Here is a 20,524-nt window from a genome sequence, read left to right as displayed (position 1 = left end):
ATGGGGCCGCCTCAGAGCGGGGACGAGGGAGCTGCCCATCCCGCCGCCAATGCCGGGCAAGGCGTATGCAGCGAGGCGAGCCAGGAGCTTTACGCCGGCGAAGAAGATGCCAGGCTGCCCTTCCAGTGCCAGGCGGCACACGACGTGGAAGTGGCGGAGGCTGCCCAGCCGGGCTCCCGCTCGTGGTGCTGCTGCTGCTCCCGCTGTCTCGATGGCAGGGTCCCCAGGAGATGCGGGATGCCCGGTGGGTGAGGAAAGAATGCCGGCAGGCAAGCGCGGGCTGCCCCTTTGGGGTGACAGTGCTTGTCAGGCAGGCTAGCGAACCGGCACTATTCTCTCCTGCCTCGCTCTGTTCTTTCTTTCCCGGAAGGGCACCTTCCTTGGCCTCAGGCTGGGCTCTCCAGGTCATGCAAAGGGCAAGATGAGCGCCCGCCTGCAGGGGGAGCCCGCGAGGTCCAGCTCTCCTCAGTGCCCCCCTGCTGGGCTCTGTCGGGAAACCTTCGAGTGTCGTTCAATGTCCCTTTACCATTTCTCTTTCTCTTCCTGCCTCTCCTGTGCTGAACATACACACATTCTTTATTTGTCTTAAGTTTACAACTTTAAAAAGCACAGGAATGCTCATGTCCGATTAGTCTGCCCCGATTAACCTCCCGTCACTCTCTGCTGCATAAACACAGATTAGAGACCTTTCACCTCTGCGACCTGATGATTGTTTAACATGGCGCATTACTCCTTAATAAATACATAAGTGGCTTTTCAACAGTGGGTCAGGATACAAAAGTGGTTTGTGGCCAGGAGGGAAAGCAGAAGCAGCCTGAGCGAAGTTATTTAGGTACCAACACTGGTTTCTCTCACTCTTTCCCACTGTCTTTTTAAAATGCCCCACTTTTCCCCTGCACTTGAACTTCCTCTGTGTTTCTGTATGTGTTTATGTGAATGGCTCTGCTTTCCATGACAGCCATTTTGTGATTGCACTCACCACTTTGAGTAAAAATTCCAAGGTACCCAGAGGCCCAGAAAGGTTGGGGACCCTCCAGACTAAGGTCTGAGAGACCCAGGTGTTAATCCCCAGCCTGTCATGGAATCTTGCAGTGTGATCTTGGGCCAGTCACACTCTCAGCCTTACCTATTGCAGGGTTGTTAAGGTAAAATGAAGGAGAGGAGAACAATGTAATTTGCTTAGGGTTCCCACTGGGGATAAAGGCCAGAATATAAATGAAGTAAATAAACAATAAACTACTTCAAAAGGAGTGAGAATTGTTGGCTTCTTCCAGAAGGTGGATTAAAAGTGGATTTCTTCCCTTTTCAATTCATGTTTGAGAGTGAATCAGGGATTTGAATCTGGTATGTGCGACACGAGTGTTGTGAAGTAGTAATGAATACATAATTGAACAAAATTGGAGTCCAGTGGCACACCTTTAAGACCAACAAAAGTGCCACTGGACTCAAACTTTGTTCCATTGCTTCAGACCAACACAGCTACCCACATAAATCTAAATACATAACTGCACCATTTATATTGTGGATTTCATGATCTAAAATGATATCAAATGTCTGGTTAGCAAAAATCTTTTGTTCCAGAATAGAACTCTTGGCTTCTCTTTAGATCTATAAATCCGTCCACTTTTTCTAAGGAATGAAGGACATCCTACATGATTCTCCTCATATATTGCCCCTGCAACAGGCCTGTGAGGTAGATGTCAGCCCCAAAATTAGCTGTATAGCTGGCCGTCCTAGGTGTCATCCCATACTCTGTTATGCAATCCTAGTTGTAATCTAATCACACTTGGGAGGGGGGAGCTAATACTCCTTAGTTATATGGTAGTCTGTTATATATGAAATGGCCTTATGAATGTTATCTAATTATTATGTCCTTGGACTTTCATGAGAGTTACACAAACTTAACTTTTTGTTTGCTACCTAGCCTTATGCTGCTAGCAGCAGCGGTGCTTTTAGCAGAAGATATTGTAGTATGTAAACTTAAGATCACAGAGAAATCTCCTTCTGTTACTAGGTTACAGTTGTCTTCTTTAAGGAGTCAGACTAAACTGATAATACTGGTTTGGAAAGCTGATGTCCTGGATATTGCTGACTTTAGATGAGTTTGGATGTTATTAGTGAAGAGTTTGGGGCTAGCTTGCTGATAGAAAAAACAGGTTGGCAAGAGTGTTTTCTTTAACTTTATCGAAAAATTGTCTTCCCTCCTAAGCTGGCTGCATAAATGCATGCTTTTATAACCTCTACACTAGAGGTTATGTAACACACTCCGTGGCAATCCCCTTGGGCATAGCTGAGAAGTTTAATTTAGTACAAAACAATGCAGCCCTTCTGCTGACTTGGACCAGCTCTTGCATTCACACTACATCAATACTAATGTGGCTTACTTGGTTAGCAGTTTGCTTCTGGGCTCAGTTTAAAATGCTGTTGCTCTCTTTTAAAAACCTTCATGGCCAGGGACCCACTTACCTGAAGGGCCACCTCTAACCATGTACCAATTTTCTTAAGTCTAGCAGTTACTCCTTGTAAAGTCTTCACCGCAGGTTTCATTAACTTTTGCTAAGAACACAAGAACGTTCTTCAGTCTGTAGATCAGAGCAGGTTTGGATTTGTTCTATCAGCCAGAGTCCATGTTACATCTTGTTATTTTCCATTTAAAATTAAAAATTCCAATTAGTATGGGTATTGTATAATGTGAATAGAACGACATCGTAACAAGAGACCAAAATCACTATCAGTCTATAACGGGTAGATATGGAGCTCTGATAAAAGCTATACTACAAGTTAGGAGGAGGAATGATTGTTTACTTCCAAGAAACCTTGGATTAAAAATGTTATATGCAAAAAAAAGTTATATGCATACACCCTTCAAGCTTTGAGATTTAACACCTTTTAAATGTGATCAGCTCCCTGGAGAAAATGGCTGCTCTGAAGGGTGGACTCTATGACATTGTACCATGCTGAGGCCCTTCCCATCCCCAAACCCCGCCCTCTCCCAGCTCCAGCCCCAAGGTTTCCAGGTATTTCCAACACAGATCTGGCAACCCTACTAAAACCTCGGGTAATCCATTAACTTCAGCACATTTTTTTGTTGTGGAAAAAACTGATATTTCCTTTCAGCTGTTAATGTATTGATTATGCCCTGAGACAGTACAGTAGAAAAGCAATGCGATGAAGATAGTCTTCAGATATTGCACTGGGACTCTGTGATGGCCTAGCGCTACTGTTTCAAAAATAGCCTGGGTGACAGTACCCAGAATATCCAGTAAATATTTATTATCTAGTAATAAAGAGATTTAAACAGGCAATAATACAGGAAATGCAATCACCTAAAATTAGATTGTAAAAAATACTTAATATAATTTAACTGTATTTGCTGCTGGCCTTATGGATTACATGTATCTTTTAACATCTTTTCAACCAATCAGAAATTGCTATTACTACTTTTAAGCAGCAATCCAAGTATAGTTTTTGTTTCTTTTTCTGCTCAAGGTTAAGTGTTCAAGATATGCATATATATGTTTTATAGTCAAGAAATTAACAGTTTAACTACAGTTGCTAAGTGGAAATTGTAATCGTTTTGTTACAGGAATAAACTCCAAAACTCCCTGTCCAGGACTTGGCCTGTTCTATACAGTGTTGTCTGCCTTCTTCTTCTCAGTGATTTCTTTATTTCTAAAGATGATTGAAGATGTGCATTCAGTAGAAGTCAGTGCCTTTAGATGTGTTTTCCAAATGGCATTTGTTCTTCCAGGTATAATATACTACAAGTGAGTATTGTGCCTTCTCTATGGGGAAAGGGTAAGAAAAAAGACTATAGTGCAATTAGGTTATGTCAGGTAAATAGCCCAGACATGTTAAAGCAATTTGTTTGTTTGTTTAGATTTCTAGCCCAAATTTCCTTACACAACAGGGCTCACGGTGGGTTACAACAATAAATATATGCAACAAATCTAATAGAACAGTTAAAACATAATTACACAATATTTAAAGCTATACAAAACATCAAATGATGCTACTCACAAAATGGTGATCAAGTACAAGTTAACAAGTGCTTCCAAGAAAAACTATCTGTATGTGTGCCCAAAGATGAAACCAGATACTGGGCAAGTGGGCAAAAAGCCACAAACAATAGCACAAAATAAAATGGTGCAAAGCAGGGTGGGGGAGGCTGATGCTGTTGGACCTCTGCTGCCTTAGCAATAGGCCTGAATGAAAACATTTGGCCATTGTCTGTGACATATGCCTTTTGCAGCAGAAATAGTACCATGTCAAACAAGCTGGTATTGGAGAAGGGTATCACTGTTGGAACTTGAGAGCATTTTTGTGCAATTAAGACATTCCCAGATCCCTACAAAGCATGATGGGCCATGCTGCAGTGGTAGAGCATATGCTTGGCATGCAAAAGGTCCCAGGTTCAATCCCCTGCATCTCCAGTTAAAAGGACCAGGTTATAGGTGATCTGAATTTCTGGTCTCCAAGACCCTGGAGAGCCACCGCCAGCCTTTAAACAAAACTGGCCTTGATGAACCAAGGTTATGATTTCCAGATATTTTAAGTTTTGGGGGTTTTATATTTGATTTTGCACACAAAACATGCTTTTTATCATAAATACAACTATTTGGATGCCAGTTCCATTAAAATCGGGAATTTGAAGAAAGTGCATTTAGAACAGGGGAGTAAAAGAGTAGATTGTAAACCATACTCAACATCAGCTGAAACAACATCAAAGCAGTTCTCACTCAAAGGAGGAGGGGCGTTCTTGATTGATGAATGATTCCTCCCATGGGAACAAATGGTAGGGACAAAGCACAGCTTCCGTTCATCTCCATTGGAAGGCATTCTCCTTCTCCTCCAGCAGGTGTTTTTTTTTTGTGCCTCAGCAAGGAGTGCAGGGATAATTGAGGAGCTCTGCTTCACAGTGACCCTAAGCCAGCTTTTACCACAGCTTTCTTCCTCTTGGTACAAACCTGCTTGTTGAATGTGAGGGCAATCTGGCTGCAACATCTGTAGCCACATTGATTGCCAGGGTTGATTCGGCTGATCTGGCTAGCTAAACAGGTATTTCCTACCTGCCTCACTGGTCCATGTGCATTCCTCCCAAAGCTGTGCACTCGGTGGAAGAGGACGACCATCCAAGATAGGAGTGTACCATTCTTCAGTCAAGGGTATAAAGAAGTAAACTGAAACCTGCTTGTCTTTCTCATTTTCCTCACAGTTTTGAGTTAAAGAAAAAAAATCCAATTTGGAGCATTTGTACCATAGCTAAGACTATTGGATGTACTAGAACAAATTTTGAATCCAGTTTTGAACAAATTTTGATTCATGTGGAGTGTCTGGCTTTGGGGAAGTGAGGACCTCAGCAGGGGGTATAATAACCTCATATGGGCCCTTCAATCCACATTCAGACTGGTTTTCCCCCAGTTGCTTACAGTTCAGATAGCAGTCCTGGATGGGTTACATGTCTGATCTAAGGGAAAGTCGGGAAAGTTTGCTCCACCAACTCCTTCTATATGTTTTTTTGCTGGTTCCAATCCAGTGATTCCTTAAACAAGACTGTGCTCCAGCCTAACTCAAAGTTTCTCACTTTTCTCCAAAGTGCTAATTTGTACAGCAGATCACAGCTAACCTACTGCCACACCTTCCTCCCAATAAAGGGAGCTGTCTTGTCAAAATGTCCCTTTTAAAGAGCCAGTTTGGTGTAATGGTTAAGTGCGCGGACTCTTATCTGGGAGGACTGGGTTTGATTCCCCACATCTCCACATGCACTTGCTGATGTGATCTTGAGTCAGCCACAAGTTCTCTCAAGGCTGTTTTGCTCAAGAACAGTTCTTGAAAGAGCTTTCTCAGCCCCACCTACCTCACAGGATGTCTATTGTGGGGAGGGGAAGAGAAAGGATATTAGCCGCTCTGAGACTCCTTTGGATAGTGAAGGGTGGGATATAAATCCAATCTCTTCTTCTCCTCTTTATTTCAAGAGTGATCAAATGAACAAGTTACTCAACCATGGCCATATGTTCAACCATGATCAAGTTAATCAACCATTGTCTTCCCAGTATTTTATCTCCACAAGAATATATTATAAATGAATACATGGAATTCTTCTATTTCCCTGCAGAGAAAAAAAACTAATATCCTTATCTAATAGCCAACATACCCTTGTGTATAAAAAATCTTCATAATGGAGCCAACCATGGCTGCAATTTAGGGCTCGTAGAAAAAAATTAATTGGTTAAAAATGGTGAGTAAAAAGGCTTCAAAATGGTATGAGTGATATCTGAGCACTGGGGGTGAGGGTGGGGAAACTGGAATTTGCATGGCATATTTTGTTGCTGTAGCAACTCAAAATAGGACCTAGCATGGTCACCACAACTAGAAAAAGGAGGTGCAGGAGAAGGGAGGTGGAGCAGAAGTGAAAGGGAATCAGAGGCTTATGCGGGGTACTTCCCTTCTGTGAGTACTTCCAGACCCCCTGTCCTGTAAAATATATATATATATATATATATATATATATATATATATATATATATATATATATATATGTGTGTGTGTGTGTGTGTGTGTGTGTATATATATATATATATATATATATATTATTTCAGCGTTAATCCCCCCCCCAAAAAAAACCCTTTAAGGAATGTAGTAAAGGCTTATGCGAAGTACTTCCCTTCTCCTGTGAGTACTTCCAGACCGCACCCCCCCCCCCGCCCTGTAATATATATAATTTATCCACCCAAAAATATATATGTAATATCCCCAAAAAAAACTTTAGGGAATGTAGTAAAGCGACTAGATGGGGGAAGTTGGTTGACAATCCTTAGATGAATGGTAAGTGGAAAAGGCTTAGCTTCCCTAGGTTTCCTTGCCTTTTTGTTTTTTCTTTTTTGCAGCCAGCAAATAGTGAGTGGGCTCCATATGTAGCAAGGCTTTCCCAAAAGCCAAATAAGCAAGAGAACTTGGGAATGGTATCTAGGAGGCAAGCAGCAGACTGACCGTAGCCCGTAGATACATAACATAGACTAACCAGCAGACTGACCGTAGCCCGTAGATACATAACATAGACTAACCAGGGTTTGTGCAACAGCCTTTGATTTAAACAAGCCATAGTTTATCATGCCATCTAAATGCAGACACTGTCTCTGTCATTTTAGGACAGGATTTCTGGGACCAAAAGGCAAACGAGTCTTTCTTTTCTTCCGAGGATTAATTGGCTCTGGTGCAATGATTCTTCTCTACTATGCTTTCCAAGTAATGCCTCTTGCTGATGCCACGGTCATTACTTTCAGCAGCCCAGTATTCACATCGCTACTGGCCTGGATATTTCTGAAGGAGAAATACAGTCCTTGGGATCTTCTTTTCACCCTGTTCACAATCACTGGAGTGGTGCTGATTGCAAGGCCACCCTTCTTGTTTGGGTCCAACATTGCAGGTGTTGAAGGAAGCTATGCAGACCATCTCAAAGGGGCAATAGCAGCTTTGTCTAGTGCTATGTGCACTGCTTCAGCTTTTGTGATCCTAAGAAAGGTGGGCCTTTCTGTGCACTATTTTTTGTCCATCTGGTATTATGCAGTAATTGGATTAATAGTCTCCGTAATAGCGCTTTTTGTAATGGATGTATGGACTTTACCTCATTGTGGTAAAGACAGAGTTCTCATAATATTAATCGGTGTGTTTGGGTTGGGTGGTCAGATATTTCTTATAAAAGCGTTGCAAATAGAGAAAGCAGGTCCAGTTGCTATAATGAAAACTATGGATGTTGTATTTGCTTTTATCTTTCAAATTCTTTTCCTCAATCACTTACCCACGTGGTGGACAGTAGGGGGAGCCCTTTGTGTAGTAGCTAGTAGCTCTGGCGCTGTAATTCGGAAATGGAGGCAAAGTTCAAAAGAAGCTAAACAAACTGAAATCTAACCAGTTTGGTATTATTCCACTGCACAAACACAACCAAATATTATGAAAATACTGCTTATTTTAAATAATTTGTGTATTTATATTTTTCAAAGAACCAGTGCTATGTTCCCTGTAAATAGAATAGTGCATTGTCTTTCTGGTTTTATACATAGATTGGACCCAGAGAACCATGCAGAGCAGATACCACACACAGTCATATGACAAACTGGATCTAAAATCCAGGGAGGATCAAAAAGATCTTGTGAGTAGTGTATGGGGATCTGTTGTTCAAGTAAAAAAGTATTTTAAAAAAATTTTAGATAATGAGCCTACCTAAAGTTATACTGAAAAGGGGAAAGGAGGACAGGAAACTAGCGAGCCTTTTGACTCTCTGTTGTAATTAAAATTTGACACTTAAACTGTCCTGCCAAAAAAAAAAATCTGTGAATTGTAAAATAGTCTCATCATTGGAGAGATCCGCAAGTCCCACTTAACTCAGTGGAAGTGGGTGGAAAAAAAAAACATTAGTGACTTAAGTGTCATTTTTTACTGCTATGATTTGAAGAGGTCCTTGAACAGTAAATTATTTTGGTATTGATGCAGGACCAATCTGTGCACATAGTGCTCCTGTGCCTGCTATGACAGGTGTTGTTCCATACCTCCCCTGCCAATCAGAGAATGCTCCACTGGCATGTGTAGGGCTGAGTCCTAGCCTGTCCATGTTTTAATCAGTGTTCCCACTTCTATAAAGTAAGTATAATCTTGGTAGCCAGGACACAAGGTGACAGTGTCATGGCAGTTGGCCTTAAAATAAATTATATTGCTATAGAACAAAATAAATGTTTGTAATTTAAAGAGGCACTTTGTATTGTAGAATCATATGTACTTAATAAAGCCAATGGTAACTTTAATAATTTTAAAATACCCAGATTTTTACCTGTTCTTTTCCAGAAATTAATTCATGTTCTCCCCCTCCTTTTCCCCCTTTATTCTTATTTTTAAATAGAACTTTAAAGAATGTATATTTTTAATTTTTTAAAGTTATGTTTGCTAGTTATACTAATGGCATTATTCCATTTCATATTTGTATAAAACAAATTTCACAAAGTATTTGTAGGGACACAAGGTAAAACAATTGGACTTTGTTGGATAAATTGTACTTGAGTAGAGACAGCAAAAGCTTGATACTTGTCAACTCCTACAGTTAACATCAAGGAAAACAGTGGCCTCACACAATACACCCTTTGGGTTGGTAGAGGCCATTATATGCTATCTTGAGTGCTTTGCTGCTCAGTGCCACTTCATGTATCACAGCTCCCTCCAACAAAATGCTGGGGAGTTTTGCCACATTCTTGCAATGCATTTCAGTTGGAATATTTGTAGAGAGCTTCCAACTCTTTTCTAAGACAGTTTTGGGTAAATGTCATTATTAGTCTTGTTCCTTTGAGAGCTTCACAGCGACCTCCTTCATTCAGAGAGCTTGCTAATCACTCAGTGCAAAACAGCACAGAAAATGCTGAAAACAGGGTTGTGCTTACCTGTAACTGTTGTTCATCGAGTGTTCTTCTATGGAGCCACACATCCCTCCCTCCTGCCCTACTGTGAAATCTCTGGAACCTAAGTTTCTTGGGGTCTCCAGCAACAGCATGGAGAGAACTGAAGGAGTGAACAATCGCCTTGCCACTGTCAAGAGATCTATTAGTCAATATTTCGTTTTCTGTCGCATACTTTAGGGAGAATATTTAGGAGAGCTGTCCTTGGATCAGGATACCTTGCAACCTAATATTTTATTTATCACTTTAATAGTACTGCTCCAGAATTTTCTGTGGGCATAATCACCAAATATGTAGGATAGTACCTGTATTTTATTTATACATAGCCAACACTTATTGGAAACTTCTGGCAGCATTTTAGCTATTCCGTCAGACATCAGGTACCATTCTCTTGACATTTTGTGCTCTGGGAACACATTATGTCCTCATCAAGCTGGGCTTTTCTCCCTTTTGATTAATTTTGTGAAGTAATGTTTTTGGCATATCTGGGGAATTCCCCAAGTACGTAGCAACTCCAACCTGGCTCATGGGTGTGATAGTTCTGCTGCTCTCATTATCATAATGGGGAGCAGCACTTTACTTTTAAATACAGCATCTATTTATTTATTGTATTTCAGAGTTACACACAGGAAGTATACAATAATATAAAATATATAGCCAAGTTGATACAATGGGTATGCCAAGTGATTGGGCAATCCTCTTAAATACTAATATCTAAATTTTCAGTCCACTCAGTTGCAGCTGGGGAGAGTTCAAAGAGCTCCATCACATCTTCCTTAAAAGCACAACGCTCACATTCCTGTGACAAATGGCAAACAGTTTGGTGGGTTGCACCACAATTGCATTTGGGTCCTGCAGGGCTTTTTTCTAGACAAAGAGGTGCTGGAACTCTCACAAGGGAAATGGAGAAATGAATTATTTATTTATTCAGAGACTTCCCTAGTGTGCACAAAAATATGACTGTAAATTAACTAAAAGAAAATAACTGAAATAGAGCCTACTAAAGTCTAAACTTGATAAGAAATGAAGTGCTGAGAGCACTTAAGTGACTGAAAGGGAAGCGGGAGCCTGCTGGAGGTGGATGTTAGGGAGAGATTTCTCAGGTTTTTGTTCCTATGTCTGTGATTCCTTGCAGATCTCCATCTGTCACTGTATTTAAGAGGCCCTTTGGATTTGACTTGCCACTTAAAGTATGGGAGACAGCTGTAAGCCGCCCTGAGCCCGCTTCGGTGGGGTAGGGCGGGATATAAATCAAATCAAATAAATAAACAAACAAACAAACAAACAAACAGGCTTTGGCAGTTGTGCAGTCCTGTTGTTTAAATGGGGCAATGGGTAATGCAGTGGAATGGAGTTCCAGAACAGATTAATGGAAACAAAATTATCAAGTAATGTTTAAAAGTTCATGAGGGGCACCTGCGTGTTTCCATCTGAGTGGTCTGTTTTTGCTGCTGTTTTTGCTGCCCTCATTGTCTACATAGGCTGGGTTAATTTATTATGAATTATAGTGATACTTAGCATTTGTATTGCACTTTCAGTCTTCAAAGCATTTCCACATACATTATCACAAATTCTTCCTACAGTTCTGCCAGTTATGTCACTCATGTTTTCTTCACACTGCACCTGAAGGAGGCAGACAAAGAGTGCTTTTACCTAGAACCACATAGTAAGTTTTGAACATATTGACTGATTTTTTTTTAAGCACTGCACAACGCTATAGAACTGCCTTAACAATTCTTCACAATACCTTTGGCTCCTTTAACTGTCATGCGGTAGCATGCGGTAGCACAGTAGCTGGAATTATTTTGATAGGGCTGCACTTTGAGGTTTAAAATCTGGTAGATAGGTTACTGGAAATTGTATTTATTATAATAAAGTTTAAGAAACAGTTATATGAATGTACAGAGAACATTTTATAACTGCCTCTCATAAGAAAACAAATGAAAACACAGAGTGCTTGTTGCTGCATTTTTTTAATTGCTCTCCCAAATAGGGATGCCAGCCTCTAAGTGGCAACTGGGTATCTCCAGGAATTACAACTGGATCAGTTCCCCTGGAGAAAATGGGATACTTAGGAGGGTAGGTTTTTATGGTATTGTACTTCTCTGAGGTTCCTGTCCTCCGCAGAGTTCATCCCCATGTCTCCAGGGGATTTCACAACCCCACTTAGATCTCACAACCCTGCCCCACCGATGGATCTGGCAACCCTACTTCCAAAATATCACCATGGAAAGAAATTGATGTGCATTAGATTTAGGGCGGAGGGGGGAAATAATTATTTCGCAGAGTATGATTTGCCTTACAGGATTCGCTGGAACAGAATATATTTGAATACATTCATAAGGGACAATTTCCTCAGTGACCTGTTGCTGAGGGAATCCGACTTGTCCTTAGAGTGGTCACTTTGGAGAACTCGATGCTGAACTGCATGGATCATTGCTCCAATCGATTCAGCGCAGCTTCATCGCCTTTCCCAAACACGCTGGGCGGAGGGGCGCAAAGACCGCCACGCTGCCCGGGACATGGGCACACCACCTCCCCTCGTGGGAACCGCCCAGAGACGCCTCGCAGGGTTTTCTCTCGACTCGCCCAGAGAACTGGGTGGCGCCAGAGCCGGAGCGCCGCATGCGCAGAGAAGTCTCCGGCTTCTTGCCGGCAGTTGGAAGGCAACAGCCCGGCGGCAGCTCTCATGCGGCCGCCTCAGAGCGGGGACGAGGGAGCTGCCCATCCCGCCGCCAATGCCGAGCAAGGCGTATGCAGCGAGGCGAGCCAGGAGCTTTACTCCAGCGGAGAAGATGCCAGGCTGCCCTTCCAGTGCCAGGCGGCACACGACGTGGAAGTGGCGGAGGCTGCCCAGCCGGGCTCCCGCTCGTGGTGCTGCTGCTGCTCCTGCTGTCTCGATGGCAGGGTCCCCAGGAGATGCGGGATGCCCGGTGGGTGAGAAGGGCAAACGCGGGCTGCTCCCCACAGCTGTCAGTGCCCGTCCAGCGGGCTGGCCAATTGGGCTCTTTCCAGCCTCGCTCTCTTCCTTGGCTTCGGGCTGGGCGCTCCGGGTCATGCAAGGTGCAGGATGAGGGCCCGCCTGCAGGGGGAGCCCGCGAGGTCTGGTTCTCCTCAGCGCCTGCCTGCCTGCCTGCCGGGCTCTATCAGGAAACGCTCCACTCAGTTTCTCTTTCCACCCAGCAGTGTTTGTTCCTTTTATAGGATCCTTTCTATATTTCTAGAAGCCTTCATTTGCCCTAACTTTACACGTGTAAAAAGCTCATAGGAGACAACGCTCACACTTGCCGATTGACCCCCGAATCACTTATCTGCTCTGACTGCTGCATGAGACCCGATTCCCATCTCCACTCCGCACATGACTGTATCGGGAAGCCAAAAACTACCTCTTCGCTGCTTTTTAACCTCTCTGACCTCCTCAAGCTCGCTTCGCGCGTGTTACTTCCTCCGTAAAGGGCTTTCGTCCAACAGAAGGTGGGTTAGATAAAGATTGGATTTTTTTCCCCACCCTTTAGAGTCATGCTGGTGGTGGGCGAAATGCGGGAGTCAGGGTCTCTCTATGCTGACCACGCAAGGCTTGCATGCTCTTTCCTTAACAACTCAATCTGCTTTTGTCTGTCTGTCTTCCAAGGAGTTCAACGTGGCATACACAGTTCTCTCTCCAGTTTGACAGAGAACAGCCCTGCAGAGTAGGTCAGGTATGCATGTGTGTGTGGCCAGGACACCTAGTGAGCTTCATAGCTGTGTTGGAATTTGAAAAAAGGTAAAGCACCCTGTGCAAGCACCCAGTTGTTACCAACTCAAAGGGTGATGTCACATCACATTTTCTTCCCCAGTCATCTACACTTTCCCCCCAGCAAGCTGAGTACCAGGTCATACTGACCTTGGAAGAATGAAAGGCTGAGTCAACCTTGAGCAGGCTAACTGAACCCAGCATCCGCTGGGATCAAACTCAGGTTGTGAGCAGAGCTTGGACTGCAGTACTGCAGCATCACCACTCTGTGCCAACAGAATTGAAAACTGGAAAAGGGGTCTCCTAAGTCGTAGTCAGACACTAACCATTGCACTCGTTCCAGGGCTTTTTTTCTAGGGGAAAATGGAACAAAATTCTCAAAAAATGTTTAAAAGTTCATGAGGAGCACCTTTGTGTTTCTCCATTTCTCTCTTGAGCACTCCGGCACCTCTTTTCCCAGAATAAAAGCCTTGACTATCTCACTGAGGTAGAAAGCAATAGCAAATGGCTTTATGAAAATTATCTAATCATTGATATACTTAAGGGAGCAGCCAAAAAAATACACAAAAGTATTTTTTTTGGGGGGGGGGTTGCCTTTATTTGATAGATAAGCCTTCTTGAGCCAAGAGGAAAACTGGGAGTACAAAAATTTAAATAAGGTAAGACAGTGATGGAGCTGTCAGGAGGCAGTGGGGATGTACGTCAAGTGAGGCCTGGAAGTACAAAAAAACACTGCTCAGGGAATTAGGGGGTTTTTTGGTGGGGGGAGTAGCAAAGATGATGAAGAATTGACTGGTTCAGAGATGAAGAGTTCAGGTCATAGGGAAATGAACAACAAAAAAATTAAATTATGACCTGGTACAAAGCTAACCTTTAAAAAAAATAGGGTTCTCCCCTCATGGTGGGATAGTTTATTATTTCTAACAAAGCACGTTTGTTCATTAATCAAGCCCCTCAGTGTGCCAGAAGAGAGGCAACTCTTTTGAAAAGGAGAGTATCCTGCTTTTTGCTTTCAGGTCTTGGAACTGAGAATACATGCAAGTCTGTCTAAATTTTGCGACATTGCATTCACAACTCAAATGGTACGAAGACATTGATTCCCAGCTTTCTGATTGTGATTCCAAATTACCTGACAGAATTGCCATACCAAACTTCTGCTTTGTTCCACAAAACCCCCACAAAATCTCAGTTTAGTTAGGAATTGTGGTTCTTGTCTTTTTTAGTTAGGAAAAAATAGTGAGCTGACCCCACTTCCGAATGTCTTCAGAAGACTTTTCCCTTCTCTGGGCTGCTGATTTCCTGAGGCAGAGACTTACCTGATCGTGGGCTGAGAGTTCTGAGAAGTCTGCTTGTGCTATATGACATTACCTCACACATCTGTATTTTGGATCCATGTTTTTTTCTGGTGGTTGGGAATCTTTGTCCTCATGTCTGGAGAGATTGGTTCTTTTTATGTGGAAAGAAGAAGTCATTTATAATTCAGGATACATTCCTTGAGTTACAATGCAATCCTGCTGGGCAGATGCATCTGTCATTCTCTTCCTCCAGTGGATAAAGCCTTTTCTGTTTTGTTTGGCATCCCCTTCTTTCCTCTTTATGTATTTTAATCATGTTTTTTAAAGTTGGTTTTAAGGTTTTTAAAAAATTGTTCACCATTTTAACAGCCGTGAGTTGGGTGAAAGGTAGCATAAAATGTTTTAAATAAATTTTAAAATGCAAGTTCCTCTGGTCCAAGCCCATTTATTATGGCTTAGATTCAAGTAACTGCATAGGATTGCACTATTAGTTGGCTCATTGTAAATTAATAAAGGATTCCGCTATACAGTTCATTAGTGTAAAAGAAATCATGTTTGATGGGTTTCAGGTATGCCTTCATTTATTGAAGGTAGATGACATAACTAATAGTGAGCATTTAATTACACTATTCCATTAATAGTGAGCATTTAGTTTATAAAAAAAGAGCCTTGTGGCGCAGAGTGGTAAAGCTGCAGTACTGCAGTCCTATACTCTGTTCATGACCTGAGTTCAATCCCGACGGAAGCTGGGTTCAGGTAGCCAGCTCCAGGTTGACTCAGCCTTCCATCCTTCCAAGGTCAGTAAAATGAGTACCCAGCTTGCTGGGGGGAAAGTGTAGATGACTGGGAAAGGCAATGGCAAACCATCCCATAAAAAAGTTTGCTGTGAAAATGTCATGATGCGACGTCACCCCTGAGTCAGAAACAACTGGTGCTTGCACAGGGGACTACCTTTACCTTTTTTAGTTTATAAAACCTGAGATTTTCCTGATCTGAGGTCCGCTTCACTAACAGCTTTTTCTGACATGGGTGCTAGCACTTGGAAATACAAAATACATTACAGTGACTGGATGAGGCTGTCATTCTCTGTGTTCCTCAGCAAGCCAGTACTTATGTGAGATTTCTCATGTATATACATAGAACAAGAACAATATAGTGGCTTGGATCCTGTCTAAAAGTTCCATGGACAGAAGTGAGGTACAGTTTTTGTTGCTCCCCCTCCAGTACGCCCCCAACTCCTCCCTCCAGTTATTCATGGAGGTCCCATGTGCCATTTGGGGGGCATGCTGGGCTGCAGCAGGAGGGGGAGATAGAGAATTCACACTCCATGGATGGAAATCCTTCCATCTGCAGAAACTTTAGGTAGGATCCAAGCTTTAACTGTGGCAGAATTTTGGAAAGATGTGAAATTCAGGTCTCTGTTGGGAAAGGCAATGGCAAACCATCCCGTAAAAAGTCTGCCAAGAAAACATTGTAACGTGATGTCACCCCATGAGTCAGTAACGACTCGGTGCTTGCACCTTTACCTTTTTAAACAGCTATATGTATTACATATGCCTTATTAAGCAGAACTTTGACTCTCTCCCATTAGCCCTAGTGGCCTAGATGTGAAATTGTGTTTCCAGTATGTGAGTGCCCTGTGTCCTAGCCATTAGTTTACATTCTAGGAGACACCATGTACCCTCCCCAAGACACAATAGTATACCTTACGATAAGCCTGGCCAGGACCTCCTGACCATGATAGATAACTGGGGGGACTGGTGATGCTGTTAAGGGGGTGGAGGTCTGTTTTGTATGTCTTTTTTATTGTTGTATCTTTTGACATCTACCCATGTAGCTGGTAGAGTGAAAAAGGTATAAATATTGCTGATCTTTGATAGTTCGGGGCTGCCGGGTGACTGCTCCCTTAGAGCCTCAGACAACAGCCAAAGAGATCTCTTTTATCCTTGTGCACATTTTGAATTTTTTTTCCCTTTGTGTTATAACAGTATTCTGGCTTTTATTTAGTCATAATAAATGGAGTCTTTTTGGAATAGCTTGTCTCTCTCCTTTTGTCCAGTGGGGTCTTGGCTTCCTGCTGGTCCCTGCACCCCTATGGTTATTTCTGCAACAATAATATTTGTATTTTATTTCACAGGGGCATTAATATATCAATTGGAGGGGGGGAGCGTGAAGCAGTCCCAGATTGTTTTGAGTTGAAGATCCAAGGAAATTTCTGCAGAATGATGGCGCTATCAGCAGCTCTTTCACTATCTGTTCTGTAGTCACTTCAGAACAATATAAAAACTGAAATATTGGGACACTCAAAAGAGACTGAGATTGGAGGGTGGGAAGCTTGCTATCTAAACAAAATTCTGAAGTACCAGAAACTAGCATAGCTTAGTGGAAAGAGTGTTGGATTTGCATGAAGAAGGTCCAGGTTAGAATCACTTGTCATCTGTTAAGGTAATAGTTGGTCAGTTATTTCTCAACTTAGTTTATTTACAGAATCGTGACACAATGGCAAGAGATGATGCCATAGAAGCCACATTCACCAGTTTCTCAGTCCAGAAGCTCCAGAGTGTAAAATGTTCCCTGCAAGAGGGAGATTCCCTGTTCATTTCATTATTGAAGACCATTACAAGCAAATATGTTGTGCAGATCCCTAGATTCACATATCACAGGGAATTGAGCTCATTATTTTCTGTTGTTAGATAAATGACCAAAATATCTCTTGGGCCCTTGCAATGAAATCAGGGGATTCTTCAAATGAGTCTCTGTTCCGTGGACGTAAGGGTGATACTCATACACACCAGTCTGTTTGAGACACCTAGCTATACCTTGTACTTCTGCAATTTTTATAATTAGCCCAGATAGCCTGGTTACCCACACTGCTTTGTCAAAAATTGCTCTTCGTACAGTTAGCTTACTACACTTTTCCAAGTGGTAAAAGGTTCCAGGGGCTAGCACTTGGGTTAGTTCCTTTGGAAAGAGAGAGTACAATAAACTTATGGTATCTTGTACAATTTGTTTTACTTACAAATATACAAAGCACAGATGTAGGCACAAAGATACCCCTACAGGGCAGCAGATCTACCACTCCCATCAGACCCCCAGAGAGAGATCTGACAGCTTCTAAATGCTTCAGTATACTCCAACAACAGTTGACTCCTTTCTCTGCCATGTCCTAAATCTGACCCAAAGCCTCTCAGCTTTTTTCCTTTAGCCTCCCATACTCCAAATGCTGTGCTTTTCTTTTGCTCAAAATATCTTTTCAGTCTCCCTAATAAAGGGCAGAGTTCTTCCTTTTAAGTCTCTCTGACCCTTATCCGATCTTCCTTATGGAATACTGCTAACTGGGCACCAAATGGTAAGGGTGTCGTGGAAGAAAGTTCTTTGGTTCTTCTCATGCCAACATGTGCGTTCATTCCTGCCCCTAGCAACTGACAGGCTTAAGGTTATGTAGGAAATCTTGATCTATAGTCTTACGTCTGTCTAAGAAAGTAGTTTTGGCTTAACCTTTGAGCATTTCAGAATGCAAATTAAACATTAAACAGCAATTAATGTATAATGTGTTTCAAAACTGGGGCATGCATGTAAGTGCATGTAAGGAAAAATACAACACAAGTATTGTTCATTCTAACTGGAATTTACAATCATTCTGTTACAGGAACTGGAAAAAGTACCTGTCCTGGGCTTGGCCTGTTCTATGCACTGTTGTCTGCTTTCCTCCTCTCAGTGGTTTCTTTATTTCTGAAGATAATTGAAGATGTGCATTCAGTGGAAGCCAGTGCTTTTAGATGTATTTTTCAAATAATATTTGTTCTTCCCGGTTTAATATACCACAAGTAAGTATTATCCCTTCTATGTGAGGAAAGGAAACGATAATTACAGTGCAGTGCATTTCAGCTGGAATAGGTCAAAATCACAATGGTTTAACAATTTCATATAACATGGTTGATCCAGGAAAAGTGTAAAGGTTGGGAAATGAGCAACAGATTCACAAAATCTTGAAACTGAATATTAAACTATCACAAAATGTAAGGCTATATTATGTAAGACAACCAGTTCCTAAACTGTAATCAGTAAAATGTTTATTTACGAAAAGCTAACATTGGCATTTTATGGCTGTATTCTTTTCTGGCATGCCATGTATGCTGCCAGTTTACTCAATAAATGAAAATTTTATATATGTATATACACACACACACACATACACTGTATATAAAGGTTGGGAAATGGCAGCCACCATATTCAGTATCCAACTGGGACAAACATAGTTCAGTTCATGCAGGATAACCAGGCAAGATGAGAGAGATGACTCCTTCCCACACTCAAGGGCTTCACCACCGTTGAAAACTTTTACCCCGCCCCTCCTGTTGGGGCACATTGACCAGAAGTAAGCCTTGCTGGGAGGACAAACAGCTCCAGAATATTTCATTGGGAAAATATGCAGCTTCAGATAGAAGGTTCAGGTGCCCCTACCCACCTAAGTTGACGAAGCCCAGATTGGTCCATACTGTTGTCACCTTCTCCACATTGTGTCTTGAAATGCTTCTACTACAGAGGCCTGAAGAATACGTTGTTACATGCTTAACATATGACAAGATAACACTAGCTGGCGGGTCCCGTAGGAAACCTCGGTAGTAAATGAGGTTGCTGACTGATGGGACGTTCGTCTGTATACCAGTTTGGTGTAGCGGTTAAGAGCGTGGACTCTAATCTGGGAGAACTCCACGTGCAGCTGCTGGTGTGACCTTGGATCTCTCTCAGAGCTGTTCTATCAAGAGCAGTTCTCAAAAGGGCTCTCTAAGCTTCACCTACCTCACAGAGTATCTGTTGTAGGAAGGGGAAGGGAAAAGAGATTGTAAATTGCTCTGATACTCCAAGTGAAGGGTGGGGTATAAATCCAATCTCCTCTTCTACCAATACCTTTCAACTGAAATACTTTCTCTTTCATTATTTTAGGACAGGATTTCTGGGACCAAAAGACAAAAGAGTTTTTCTTTTCTTTCGAGGATTCCTTGGCTCTTGTGGAATGATTCTTCTCTATTATGCTTTCCAAGTGATGCCCCTTGCTGATGCTACAGTTATTACTTTCAGCAGTCCAGCTTTTACAACCATATTTGCCTGGATATTTCTAAAAGAGAAATGCAATATTTGGGATCTTTTTTTCATACTACTCACAATCACTGGAGTTGTGCTTGTTGCAAGGCCGACTTTTTTGTTTGGATCCACAGTAATTGTAGGAAACCACGTGGATCATCTTAAAGGGACAATAGTTGCTCTTATAAGTGCAATATGTGCTTCTTCAGCTTTTGTTATATTAAGAAAGGTGGGGAAATCAGTACACTACTTTTTAACCATTTGGTATTATGCAACAATTGGATTAATAATATGCATAATAACCCTTTTTGTGCTAGATGCATGGAGTTTACCTTATTGTGGCAGAGATAGGTTTCTCTTAATATTAATTGGACTGTTTGGGTTGGGTGGTCAAGTATTTATCACAAAAGCTTTACAGATAGAGAAAGCAGGACCTGTTGCTGTAATGAAAACAATGTCTGTTGTGTTTGCTTTTATTTTTCAGATTATCTTCCTCAATGATTTGCCCACTTGGTGGTCATTTGGGGGTGCTCTTTGTGTAGTTGCTAGCAGCTTTGGGACTGTTATTTGGAAATGGAAACAAAGCAAAAAACCACAAACATAAAGAATGAAATCTGACCAGGTGGCTATTGTGCCATTGCTGGAATAGAACAGATATATTATTTATTTTAAATTATTTATCTTTGTCATCAAAGTCTCTTTCAATAACAACAATCTATCAGCAGAATGTCTGGTTCTTCCTATATACATCAGCTTGGATCCAAAGAACTATGAAACTCTTTATATGCAACCAAGGAAGCTTTGAACTTTCTATTTCTTAATTTTTATTCCTTTGATAATAGTCCCCCTGTCAAGTATAGATTTTTCCCAATAATCAGTCTTTTGTTGTTGAATCAAAAGTTGCTTTATTTAAGAAACTCAGAAGCTTTACCAAGGACATATGCCTTGGAAGTAATGACATACACAGAGTT

At 41.8% G+C, this 20,524-nt stretch overlaps 2 protein-coding genes across 2 annotated transcripts; both read left to right on the top strand.

The window, feature by feature from the left end:
- Positions 1–8,803, top strand: LOC132573317 (solute carrier family 35 member G1-like). The gene is made up of 3 exons (XM_060240824.1): positions 1–244; positions 3,587–3,767; positions 7,149–8,803. Exons 1-3 carry the CDS (start codon positions 1–3, stop codon positions 7,906–7,908), a joined length of 1,185 nt encoding a protein of 394 aa, XP_060096807.1. The 3' UTR covers positions 7,909–8,803.
- Positions 8,804–17,194: 8,391 nt separating this feature from the next.
- On the top strand, positions 17,195–20,280 carry LOC132574295 (solute carrier family 35 member G1-like). The gene is made up of 3 exons (XM_060242657.1): positions 17,195–17,237; positions 18,118–18,295; positions 19,416–20,280. Exons 1-3 carry the CDS (start codon positions 17,195–17,197, stop codon positions 20,155–20,157), a joined length of 963 nt encoding a protein of 320 aa, XP_060098640.1. The 3' UTR covers positions 20,158–20,280.
- The last annotated feature ends 244 nt before the right edge of the window (positions 20,281–20,524 follow it).

The sequence above is a fragment of the Heteronotia binoei genome, chromosome 6, assembly GCF_032191835.1.
Source record: "Heteronotia binoei isolate CCM8104 ecotype False Entrance Well chromosome 6, APGP_CSIRO_Hbin_v1, whole genome shotgun sequence".
Classification (NCBI taxonomy): domain Eukaryota; kingdom Metazoa; phylum Chordata; class Lepidosauria; order Squamata; family Gekkonidae; genus Heteronotia; species Heteronotia binoei.
This window is presented reverse-complemented; position numbering and strand designations above follow the sequence as displayed.

Coding starts and splice junctions, on each gene's coding strand:
- LOC132573317 (XM_060240824.1), top strand. CDS start 1: ATGGGGCCGCCTCAGAGCGGGGACGAGGGAGCTGCCCATCCCGCCGCC. Junction 245..3,586: donor CAGGAGATGCGGGATGCCCG/GTGGGTGAGGAA, acceptor GTTTTGTTACAG/GAATAAACTCCAAAACTCCC. Junction 3,768..7,148: donor CCAGGTATAATATACTACAA/GTGAGTATTGTG, acceptor CTGTCATTTTAG/GACAGGATTTCTGGGACCAA.
- LOC132574295 (XM_060242657.1), top strand. CDS start 17,195: ATGAAATCAGGGGATTCTTCAAATGAGTCTCTGTTCCGTGGAC. Junction 17,238..18,117: donor TGAGTCTCTGTTCCGTGGAC/GTAAGGGTGATA, acceptor ATTCTGTTACAG/GAACTGGAAAAAGTACCTGT. Junction 18,296..19,415: donor CCCGGTTTAATATACCACAA/GTAAGTATTATC, acceptor TCATTATTTTAG/GACAGGATTTCTGGGACCAA.